Below are 10682 nucleotides of genomic sequence, written 5' to 3'. Positions count from 1 at the left end.
TCAATATATGCTCACATTCAAGGCAATGCTGCTGAAGTCATTGTCATAAGTTCAGTCATTTCATCAAAACAACACTCAAGTGCAAGATAATTTGCACAGAACAAATCCGAAATTTCTGCATGCTGCAACAGTTAGTAAGAATGCAAGTGCAGAGTGTTATTGAGGCAAATGCTAGATTGTTGCTATGGCAAAATTGTACAAATATACAAACAATGTACCTTCGTGCAATTTCTACAATAATAAAATTGCTGTGAGGACTCTTCCTAGTTTGAACCAAGTATGGGCACAAAAAATAAGTTCTCGCAAAAGAAGGAACACCTCAGCAACCAAAGGCCACTGAGGATCCAGACTTCCTCTATGAATTAAAAGAGAAAAGACAGAATCAATACCTATTGAAGCTTGTATGGGGATATAAGGTCTTTCAAAAAAAAAAAAAATGGTAACTATCTATTTAGTGGTTCAAGTTGCACTTCCATTCTTCCAGATATATTAGGATCTGATTCCACACGTGTCCTGTCAGGATGCAAAAGATCAACGGAGTCATCTTCCTCATTCCCCAAGACCCAACTGCCTCTAAAAGAGTTTTCTTCCCTGCTTCGTTTCACCTTCCGGTACTCCAAGTACATGGCCAACAGTGCACCGAGCAAAACCCATAACATCAAGGCCCAAGTAAGCCCATCTACATTTTCGCTGCCATATCGACTTCCCAAATGTTTCATCCCAGTAAAGAGTGCTGCAATTCCAGCTACAATAGCACACCTCCCGGTGATAAAATGGAAATACTCCCAAAAAACCCTCTTAGTAGCAGGAATCTCTCCATGAGCTGGTCTTTTAGGCCGTAGATATGCATTAACTGGTTGAGCAAATGCCAAAAGTGTAGCAGTGACACCAAATTTAACATGCAATGAACTAAGAAAAAAACCTCTTAACTCAGCAGCTGCAAAAAGAATGCCGAGAAAGATAATAGCTATCCCAGAGTACTGCATATAGACATGCAACTGAAACCATCCATCACCTTTCACATGCTTCAAATACCTTGCAGCCAATATTCCACCAGGAAGCAAAATACCCCAAGCAACAAACATCATAAACCCATGAACAGCTAAAACAGGACGCAAATCCTGCTCTGCTTCCGCTGAACCTCGCATCAACAAAACTTGGACAGGCCTAGTGCTTGTAACTGAGTGCATGTTTCTTTCGCTCAAATTGTCCTCCGACCATTGGGCACCCATGGCCCAAACAACCTTCAGAGGAGTTGTTGGATCAATGATATTCTTACACTCTTTCCTTCCAGTACATGAAGGTGATAAAGGTCGAGTAAACTCGAATGTGATTATACCATTTTCAGATTTGCATCTCACATAGGTAAGGTTCTCGGAAGTTGAATGAATGCTCATTGCATCCTTCCCATCTATCCAATATGTGTTCACGTGGCCTTTACCATTCTCATCTACCCAACCCACATAGACGAAGCTGTTCACCATCCCACTTCCAAATCCAATTGCAAGATAGCCACTTTTCTTCTCACCTCGAGCAGCCACAGAGATTGAATCCTTTCCCAATGTCCAGAACAAAGTGACTTGTTGGTCATCTAATAAAACACTATTATTATACATATCTGTGAGGCCGCCATCAACTACCTCAACTCTCCACCCCATCTTTGGCTCATATAAAGACTGGTAGTACACTTGATCAGGCGTGTTCCTATCAGGCACCCACAGTAACTCTGCCGGAGTAGCTGGAACACCTTCAGCTTCTGGCCCACCGGCATAAATAACCTCCGGGCATATTCCTTGTTGTCGCATTCCCACCAATTGGATCAGATGTGATGTAAAGAGCAACATCGTGCCCGGCTTGAATCGAAAACTTCACAGGAACTCCCCTTTCAACCCTCAGCACTGGAGCCTCCTTTTTGTTGATATAAAGAACTTTAGAAGGGTTAGGGGGGTTTGGGTAGTGCAATGCCAGGCCAGAGGTCACAACCAAAGGAGTCTTGATCTTCCCGTCTGCAGTAATAAGATCCTGGTCTTCCTTGTCTTCAGCATCCAAGGGCCCATGACAATCATCCATCTTTTCAGATGCATTGAGAGTAAAATACCCAAAACTCTCATACTGAGGGCCGCCATGATTTTGTGGAAGATAATAAGGTCGGAGACTGTCAGGCGGGCGGATAAGCCCCAGTGCCCAGATCACAGTCATGTTCTGAGTCAAATTCATAGCAACATCATACTTCGTATCAGGGGACTCAAGAGGACGGCGATACCGAATGAATGAGACGCCATCTCGGCGGTGTCCATACACCAGCTCAGTGTTGTTAACCAATCCAACAGGGTCAGAGCCCTCGTAGATGGTATCAGGGCAAACACCCTCCACACGCCCATCTTTGCTAAGCAAACACTCACTATACTGAGTAATGAAGTAATCCTCGGCAAAGGGAGTACCTTCTTCGGTGAATCCGGCGATGGCAATGTCAGAGTTGATCATAGAGGGAGACGACAAATCCGGAGACGCCAACCCGAACGCCATGTAAGACTGAGAGGCAACGGCGGCTTCAAGCCCGATCTCGATCGAGTTGGAATCCGGGTAAAGAGTCCATCGGAGCCGATACTTCGGGGAAATCATGCGGCAGTTGTCGAACATTGTCGGGTGGCGGTACGCGCGATTCTTAGAGCCATCCGGTGAGGGCAGAGGAGACGGTGACGGTGACGATGACGGTGGCAGAGAGAGATCCGGCGGCACGGAGGGGAGAAGAACGTGGCCGAAATCCGAGAAAGTGGCCGGATCCCAGACAGCAAGCACCGAGATCTGATCCCAGCTGATATTTTTCAGAGATATGGTTAGGGTTTCATTGCTAAAGGTGCGGTTAAGAGAGTAATCGGAGACAGGGGATCCGATGGTGAGGTTGTCGAGATCGGTGCCGGCGGCGGCCCACCAGCGAGCACCAGGGGAGGCCGGGAGCATGTCGAAGGCGTGGACGGAGAAGGAGCAGCCATCAAGGATGCGGAAGATACCACGGAGCTGGTGCTGGACCATGACAAGGTCGGACTCGAAACCGGCGAGCGAGGTGTTGCGGGGATTGCACTGCTCCGCGATGGATGATGCTGGGATGGAGAGGAGGATGAGGAGAAGGAGGATGGGCGCCATTGATGGAGGTGGATGGAGATCGAGAGGGAGAAGGGGTTTGAGATTTCGATGGAGAAGTGCGCTTTCGAGGTGGGCGTTGGGATTCGTCGAGGAGATGCGTGAAGGTGTGGAAACTGGAAGGCATAACGGGTTAACGGGTTCACGCGTTGCAAACTTTGACCCGTTTAGTTATCGGGTTTAATTTTTCAAACCCGAATCTTTTTTTCTTATAAATACCTTTAACCCGAATCCGCTTTACTTTTCTTATTTCCGGTTTCCATCACCCCTAATGCTCGATTTCCCCCAAATTAGGTGTTTCGATTCGAAAAGATGGAGGACAAGGAGATCGAGAAGAAGATGCTCGTGTACTTGAAGAAGAAGGGCTTCTTGCAGGTCGAGCTCGCCCTCCAAGAAGAGCTTGGTCGGCTCTCGTCCTCAGGTTTGAATCATTCCAAACGCTATTTTTTTTATTGTTGGATTGTTTTTCCTTGTTTCATTATGTATGCTTCGCATTTTGCAATGCAGAGTGATTAGAAAAGATAACTTTTTGCGAACTAATCAGTTTGTTTTTTGAATTTCAATTTTACACTGAATTGAGTAGATATTTGTATGTTTTCTAGTGCTGATTTGATAATGCCTGTGATTGAGTGGTTTATGTCATGAATTTATGGTCAAAGTGTTTTAGAATCATTGTTGGAAATGTAAACTGCAAAAATTTTCAGTTATGAGCTCATGCCATGTGAATTTAAGTTTGGTTTTATTGATTGTGGAATGTCATCTAGCAGACCAGAGAGTGGTGCTGCTCGTTACCAGGATGGTTATAGCAAAGCTAAGATCCTGGGCGTACAATTCTTTGGATTTGTATAAGGTAACTTGTGTCAAATTCTTTAGCTTTGTATTCGTGAATTATGGATGAGTTTGGTTGTTGACATGAATAGTGTCATCATGGAATTGGATGTTCTTATCTATGTGATTCTGATAAGATGCAGATTAAAAACAAACTGATTCACAGTCAACGAAGCAAACAACAAGAAGATTCAGATGGGAATAAGAGAACAAAAAAGCAAGAAGAGAGCAAGAACAAGGAAAGAAGAAAAGAATTCATCAATATTCACAACATTCTCCATCCATCCCGCCGTGAGTTATATTCATTCCCGCGGACAGCTCAGATTACAAGTTATTATGGATCCCATTATATAAGTTTGATCCTACAACTCAGATTAGTTTGCTAGTTATTACAAATCTATGGCTCAGATTGTAACTGACACCTAGACCCCACCATTTAAAAAGATCCGACGGTCATGATTAACAACTTAGCTGACTCAACCTACTTTGATCCAACTAAACCTGTTCCTGCCAATGTGATGAAGACACGTCACCAGCCTCTTTCTAAACAACAGTAACGACCAACAAATATTTGAATCCTCTGAATAACATCTCTTCTTCTCAGCTTCTTTTCTTTCACTCAACTCTTCTCCTTCGATGCACTGCCAAACCACCATCTTCGATTAAGCTCACTACCATGATTTCTCAAAACACTCCCCTCCACTCACCCTTACTATCTACACACACCTCAACATTTCTGCTATTTTTCCAAATTACAGTGAGCTTAAATCTCTTCACATCACTACTCCCCCTTTTCAAAATCCCTTGTCCTCAAGGGAAATTTTGGAAACCTCAACTGCAGCTCTTCAGCAAACTCCCAGGTGGCATCTGCTGGTGAAGAGTTTGACCAATGTATCAACCATTGAGTGGCTGCAACATTCCCTCTTTTCACACACCTTCTATCCAAAATTGCTACTGGCTTCAATTTAGATGTTGGCACAACAATTGAAAGTAAAGCAGAAGCTTCTTGATTAGATGAAATTGCTTATTTCAACAAAGAGACATGGAACACTGGATGAATGACAAATGTAGTTGGAAGGTCCAATTTGTAGGCACATTTGCCAATTATGTCCAATACCTTGTAAGGGCCATAATATTTGGCTACCAATTTAGGGAAACTCTCGAGCCACCGATGAGTTTTGACTGTATGGTTGTAACTTAAGATACACCATATCACCAATTCGAAAAACTCTATCTGTTTTGTGCTTGTTTTGCTTGTTCCTCCATTCTTTGTTGAGCTTTTCTTGATGACTGCTTCAGTAACTGCAACATTAATTCTCTGTCTCTTAGCAATAGATCAACTGCCTCCACAAGTGAGTCTTTAGCAATATAAGGCAAATGAAGATGGAGGTGGTACTCCATATAAAGCTTTGAAAGGAGTTAGTTTAATTGATGTGTGGTATGATGTGTTATACCAATACTCAGCTAATGCCAACCATGAATTCCAAACTCTTTGGAACATAACCTGCCATACAACGAAGATAACCCTCCAAGCATCTATTAACCACTTCTGTTTGACCATTCGTTTGGAGATGGTAAGCTGTGGACATCTTAAGTTCTACTCCCTGTACTTTAAAAAATTCTTTCCAGAATCTACTCAGAAAAATGGTATCTCGGTCACTCACAATTGAAGCAAGAATTCCATGGAGTTTGTATATGTTTTCCAGGTATAACTAAGCTACTGTCAAGGCTATATAAGGATGTGCAAGCGACATAAAGTGGGCATACTTTGTTAGCCTATCCACCACAACCATTTTCACATCTTTCCCCTTTGACTTAGGCAACCCTTCACTAAAATCCATTGAAACATCAGTAAACTCTGATTGAGGTATTAGTAATGGCTGAATTAATCATGGTGTCTTTATCAATTCTGGCTTGAACCTCTGACAAATGGTACAAGTTCTCACATGTTCTCTCACATATTTCCATAAATTCTTCCAATAGAACACAACAGAGATTCTCCTATATGTAGCATTAACTCCTGAATGTCCACCCACTGCAGTATTGTGATAATACTGCAAAATCTTGTGCCTTAGTTCTTCACTCTTTCCCACAACTAATTTTCCTTTCCACCTAAACTGATCATAAGTCCAAGAATAATTCTTCACGGCCACTCCATTCTTCAATTGTTGAACTTTAGCTTGCAAAGATTGATCCCTCTCCCATGTATCCTAGATTTCTTGCATGAGATCTGTAGAAACACTGTACACTGCACACAAAATTACCTCCAGAGAATCAATTCAGGATAAAGCATCAGCCACCACATTCATCTTGCCTTGTTTTTACTGAATTTCATAATCATAGGCCATAAGCTTTGCTAACCACGTAGATTGACTAGGAGTTGATATTTTCTGCTCAATTAGGTACTTCAAAGGTTGATGATCTATTTTAATGACAAAATGCCTTCCTACTAAGAATTGATGCCATTTTTTTACTGCAAATAACATGGCAAATAATTCTCTTTCATAAACAGATAGAGCCTGATGTCACTTTGACAACATTTTGCTGATAAATGCAATTGGGTGCCCTTGCTGAATTAACACAGCTCCAATTCCACACTTTGATGCATTTGTCTATATGATGAATTCCTGATTAAAGTTAGGGTAGGGCTAATACGTGGTGCAGTTGACATTGCCTTCTTCAAATTATCAAATGCCATCTATGCAGCTTCAGTCCATAGAAATTTCACATTCTTCTTTAATAACCCATTCAATGGATGACTCAATTCTGCATATTTTCTGATAAATCTTCTATAATACCCAGCAAATCCCAAAAATCCTCTCACTTGTTTTGTAGTTATAGGAACAGTCTACTCTTGAATAGCTCTGATCTTCTCAAGATTAGTTGCCACACCTTTACCAGAAATTATATAACCTAAGTATGCAACCTGTTTTTCTACAAAGCTACACTTACTCAGTTTTACTGCCAAAACATGCAGTTATAGTAATTCAAACACCTTTGTTAGATGCTCCACATGTTCTTCCTCTCTTATACTATATATCATAATGTCATCAAAGAAAACTAAAACAAACCTTCTCGGAAATGGTTTGAAAATCAAATTCATCAAGTGTTGAAATGTGGATGGTGCATTCACCAATCCAAATGGCATTACTAAGTACTCATAATGCCCCATATGAGTCCTAAAGGCAGTCTTAGGAACATCCTTGGGTCCATCTTGATTTAGTGGTACCCTGATCTCAAATCTAATTTAGTAAAAACACTTGCTCCATGTAATTCTTCAAGCAATTCCTCAATTACCGGTATAGGGAACTTGTCCTTCACTGTAATGCTATTTAATCCTCTGTAATCTATGCACATTCTCCAAAAATTATCTTTCTTTCTCACCAAAACCACAGGAGCAGAGAATGGAGAATGACTACATTGAATCACACCAGTATCCAAGAGTTCCTGAGTCAATTTTTCAATTACATCTTTTTGTAGAGCTCCATACCTATATGGCCTTAAACAAGTAGGTTGAGATCCATCTTTGAGCACAATATGATGATCAAATTGCCTATGAGGAGGTAAACCAAAGGTTCTCTAAATATCACACAGAAATTATTCAGTACCTTTGCAATTTTCTCAGGCACGTTGCTAGCTATAACCTTTAATTCCTCCTCAACTATCATTCTGGACTTTCCACTTTCATTTGCTGAAGGAACACTGCAAAACATTGTGTTAAAGCCAACTGAGCTTCCTTAACCATCAATTTATGCATATTAGCCTGACTAATAACCTTGATCCCTTGCTCCTTTTCACCTTGCAGAAAAACACTTATGTCCTCTTTTAGTGAATTTCATCTGCAATCTATTATAATTCCACATTATATCACCCAATTCTTTCAACCACTGAACACCTAATATCACATCAAAATTATCTAAAGGTAAAATAAGAAAATCTACCTGAAATTGGAACCCTTTGCATTCCCCACTTAAATTGTTTACAACTTTCATTGCAAACAAGCATGTTGCCATTAGCAACAGTTACTTTCACAGCAGAAATTGGCTCCATCACACAACCAAGATGCTTAGCTATCTTGCTATCAATAAAATTGTGTGAACTTCCTAAGTCTATCAACACAAATAGAGTTCGAATGCCACAACTCCCTCTAATTCTCATTGTTTGATGACTTCCCACACCTGTTAAAGCATGTACGGACAATTGAGGAGTCTTTGAATTCTCCAAAATAGTCTGCTCACCTAATTCCCATCCTTCTATCCCTTCCTTTATCTCAGGGTCCTCACTATCAACAATCAAAGAATACAGTTGCCTCTTATTACACCTATGTCCGGGAACAAACTTCTCATCACACCAAAAGCAAAGACCTTTTTATCTCCTCTCATCCATCTCTCTCCCTGACAGATTCTTTGTAGGTTTAGTTGCCCTCCCCCCATTACCTGAACTTGGCAAAGCTAACAAATCGTTTCTTGGCTGATTTGGAACCAAACTAGAATTAACAATTGTCTTTACCAAAGCTCTCTAAGGATAACCTCCATCTGAAGCAATGATCTTATTCCCTCTATCACAGGGACATTTCTTAAGCCACAATTTTTCATGAACTCTTGCAAAAGCATAGGCAGCTGACAATGTCATAGGTTTCTCCAATCTCACAGCTAACCCAACCTCCTCTCTTAAGCCACCCAAGAAGTGACTTTTTGCTTGAGATTCAGATAAATTTGCTCTACAAAGTTTAAAATCAAACTCTTCTTGATAAAGTTGAAGAGAACTGACCTGCTTTAATTTCTTCAATTTAGCCACAGGATCATCAAACAATTGTCCTCCAAACCTTGACATCAAGGCATCAGCAAACTCATTCCAGAATAAAGGTCTTCCTCTCTCCCTGGTTCTCAAAAAAGATTAGAATCAGTACAAACCCTTTCCTTCAAAGTGAATTGATGTCAATTTCACTTTGGCCCCCTCCAAGGTATGATCTATGTCAAAGAATTGCTCAGCTTTGTACATCCATTCCTTAGCATTCTGTCCATCAAATTTGGGAAATTCCAGCTTGGTATAATGGCTTGTACCACTATGACCCAATCCAGGACCCAAAATTCCAGCTCCATTGGAAACTTGTGGTTGTGATGGTACTGTCGTTTCTGAAGACTGGATTGCAATGCCTAAGATCATGATCTTGAGCTCCTCCAAGGCTTTAGCATTCGGTTCCCTCATCTCCTCCGTAGCCTTACTATGTTTCTCATCAGTTTCTCTAATCAAATTCTCAAGATCTCTCAAATCCTTTTTTTCCATTGTTGGCCATGATTTATGCACAAGAACACCTCTCTGATACCATTGATAAGATGCAGATTAAAAACAAACCGATTCACAATCAAAGAAGCAAAGAACAAGAAGATTCAGATGGGAAAAAGGAGAACAAAGGAAGCAAGAAGAGAGCAAGAACAAGGAAAGAAAAAAATAATTCATCAAGATTCATAACATTCTCCATCCACCCCGCCGTGGGTTATATTCATTCCCGCGGACGGCTCAGATTACAAGTTATTGTGGATCCCATTATATAAGTTTGATCCTACAACCCAGATTAGTTTGCTAGTTATTACAAATCCATGGCTCAGATTACAACTGACACCTAGACCCCACCATTTGAAAAGATCCGACGGTCATGATTAACAACTTAGCTGACTCAACCTACTTTGATCCAACTAAACCCGTTCCTACCAATGTGATGAAGACACGTCACCAGCCTCTTTCTAAACAACAGTAACGACCAACAGATATTTGAATCCTCTGAATAACATCTCTTCTTCTCAGCTTCCTTTCTTTCACTCAACTCTTCTCCTTCGATGCACTGCCAAACCACCATCTTCGATTAAGCTCACTACCATGATTTCTCAAAACACTCATCTCCATTTACCCTTACTATCTACACAAGTCTCAACATTTCTATTTTTTCTCCAAATTATAGTGAGCTTAAAACTCTTCACATCAGATTCCACACCTAATTCTGATTCCTGCAGCAAGAGCTTCTTCGTGTGCTCTACCCGGTATTTATATATTGCTTCATGGATCTTGTAACTGCAGGATATATGCAGGAAGGTATAATCTACTTGTTGGCTTTTAGTCGGGGCTCTATTCATATATAATGTTATTGCTATCGTGCCTCTATTAACTTGAGCCACTTTGTGATTCTATTTCCTCCTAGCTTGGACTTTCCTTCATACATTTTGTGAGGACCATGATCTAATGCATTTACGTGATCTTCAAAAATTGGAAGGTGTTCTGTCACCCCAACACCTTGAGGTTAGAGTTCAACCCCTCATCCTTCGTAGTTTTTTGCTTGTAAAAGTTAACTAAAGCACCAGATATTGCATTACAGGAGATGGAACTTGCTCTTTCCTTGAGGCAGAGCAAAGTCAACATAAAATTATGTGAGGTGCTAGATTGTCCAAAATCTTCCAGTTTATTTTCAATGAAGATGTTTTTAGGAAAGCTTGCTTATTGTGGTCACAATTTAGTTTGCCTCACTATTTGATTTGTCTGTTTGAAAGAATAAAGTAGCAAGCTTTTAATTTGCATTGATGAACACTAAATGATATTCTAAGCTCTTTGATTTCTTTATGTTGGGTTATTGTCTGATTCCACACTCATGTTTGCATATTAGAAGATTGACTCACTCTTCCAATTATATCTTTATTTGCCTAACTCCTTAATTGAAGAAC

The 10682-nt window shown here is 40.7% G+C and overlaps 2 protein-coding genes across 2 annotated transcripts; one reads left to right on the top strand and one right to left on the bottom strand.

Annotated features, from left to right (window-relative positions):
- Positions 1–404: 404 nt before the first annotated feature.
- Positions 405–3404, bottom strand: LOC120268661 (cytochrome b561, DM13 and DOMON domain-containing protein At5g54830-like). The gene is given in 3 exon segments (XM_039275965.1): positions 405–1784; positions 1786–3257; positions 3368–3404. Coding segments are annotated over 3 exon segments (2850 nt in total). The 3' UTR covers positions 405–443.
- A 507-nt stretch (positions 3405–3911) lies between these two features.
- On the top strand, positions 3912–10673 carry LOC120268888 (transcription initiation factor TFIID subunit 5-like). Its single transcript, XM_039276149.1, has 4 exons — positions 3912–3991; positions 4113–4260; positions 10166–10263; positions 10340–10673. The coding sequence occupies exons 1-4, from the start codon at positions 3938–3940 to the stop codon at positions 10493–10495; spliced, it is 456 nt and encodes a 151-aa protein (XP_039132083.1). The 5' UTR covers positions 3912–3937; the 3' UTR covers positions 10496–10673.
- The last annotated feature ends 9 nt before the right edge of the window (positions 10674–10682 follow it).

Source organism: Dioscorea cayenensis, chromosome 9, assembly GCF_009730915.1.
Source record: "Dioscorea cayenensis subsp. rotundata cultivar TDr96_F1 chromosome 9, TDr96_F1_v2_PseudoChromosome.rev07_lg8_w22 25.fasta, whole genome shotgun sequence".
NCBI classification, from domain to species: Eukaryota; Viridiplantae; Streptophyta; class Magnoliopsida; order Dioscoreales; family Dioscoreaceae; genus Dioscorea; species Dioscorea cayenensis.
Note: the sequence above shows the minus strand (reverse complement) of the source record. Positions and strands in the feature narration are given on the sequence as shown.

Excerpts from the sequence above, each read along its gene's own strand:
- LOC120268888 (XM_039276149.1), top strand. The coding sequence starts at position 3,938 with ATGGTTATAGCAAAGCTAAGATCCTGGGCGTACAATTCTTTGGATTTG. Across the intron at positions 3,992-4,112 it reads ATTCTTTGGATTTGTATAAG|ATTAAAAACAAACTGATTCA; the intron begins GTAACTTGTGTC and ends GATAAGATGCAG. Across the intron at positions 10,264-10,339 it reads TGTCACCCCAACACCTTGAG|GAGATGGAACTTGCTCTTTC; the intron begins GTTAGAGTTCAA and ends ATTGCATTACAG.